The sequence below is a fragment of the Propithecus coquereli genome, unplaced genomic scaffold, assembly GCF_000956105.1.
Source record: "Propithecus coquereli isolate 6110/MARCELLA unplaced genomic scaffold, Pcoq_1.0 Scaffold33, whole genome shotgun sequence".
Taxonomy (NCBI): domain Eukaryota; kingdom Metazoa; phylum Chordata; class Mammalia; order Primates; family Indriidae; genus Propithecus; species Propithecus coquereli.
This window is the reverse complement of record NW_012148952.1, coordinates 3,093,119-3,094,305: the sequence shown is the minus strand read 5'-3', so window position 1 is coordinate 3,094,305 and position 1,187 is coordinate 3,093,119. Positions and strand designations below refer to the sequence as shown.

The 1,187-nt window shown below is 39.1% G+C and overlaps 1 protein-coding gene across 1 annotated transcript in view; it reads left to right on the top strand.

Annotated features, from left to right (window-relative positions):
• Positions 1–1,011, top strand: part of LOC105815390 (histamine N-methyltransferase-like) — a gene marked incomplete at its 3' end in the record, with an annotated part of 3,548 nt that extends 2,537 nt beyond the window's left edge. Inside the window, exon 2 of the mRNA XM_012650538.1 lies at positions 990–1,011. Within this exon, the coding sequence (XP_012505992.1) occupies positions 990–1,011 (22 nt within the window). The remainder of the gene's footprint in view (positions 1–989) is intronic.
• Positions 1,012–1,187: the final 176 nt, after the last annotated feature.

Genomic DNA, 1,187 nt, shown 5'->3' with positions numbered 1-1,187 from the left:
AGCAATATATTATACTATAATTACATTTCCTTTGATGTACAACTTTTTGTTTTCCCTAGAGTTGACTATTGCCTTGATTTTAGTTTCTTTTCTTAGTTTTCTATGCACTTATTACAACTTTGTCCCCCAAGCACATATATTAATCTCCTCTCAATATATTCAAACATATCAAGGAATCTGTTCATTTTCCCCATGGGAACATCTTTTCTGGAGCCGTCTGTGCCTTTTTCCAGTCTGGGAAGATTTGCTTTTAGCCCGCTGTATAACTGCTGTACAATTTATTTAATTTTCCAGAAATTCTCTTCTCCTCTGTCTAGTATTTGATTCCTTGATTCTAACTATCATAACTTTTGTTAGGCAGGAATCGAATCTGCAGGTGGCAGATACTGGCCAGGAGGGCAGTTCCTAGGCGTAGAGGAGCTGGGACCAATCAGGGGAAATAACTTCAGGAAAACACAGAACACCTGAAAATCATGTATATCAGTCATCTGGTAACATCCCACAGCCGTAAGCCCTCTCCAGGACCAGGCCGATAAAAGGAAACCAGCTGGAAGTCCTGAACGTCTTTTTCCACTTGTGGAAACTGACCCATTCCTCTCTCTGGAACGTATTCTCGCTTTATATAGCTTCCTTCTTTCTGCAATGAAAACTGTTTGTATGGAATTGCTTCCTGTCTGTGATCACTCTGTCGCACCAACCAGCCTGCTTGCAATTCTTGCAAACAAGTAGCCAAAGAACCAGGACAACAGTCTACCAAGAGGCCGGACCAGACACTCTTTTTTTTCTTATTCTCCTCAGTCCTTTTTATCCCCAGATAATTCTTTAAGAGTTTCAAGGGTGACTGGAGGCTAAACTTTTTGAGACTCTGTATGTTTAAAAATATCTTATTCTATGCTAACCCTTGTTAGGCAGTTTGACTGAATATAGGACTCTATGCTGAAAATGATTTTGTATCACAAAATTAAAGGTACTTTTCCATTGTCTTTTAGCTATGAGAATTCTGTTAAGAAATTGAATGCCATTCAAATTTCTCATCTTTCGCATGCGACCTTTACATTGTGCTTCATTTTGTTTTGTTTTCCCTACTTGGAAGTTCTTAGGATCTTCTTATCTCTGGTATTCTGCAATTTGAAAATACTGAGTGATGGGGTGGGTCTTCTTCACCCATTTTTGTGGGTACTCTCTGA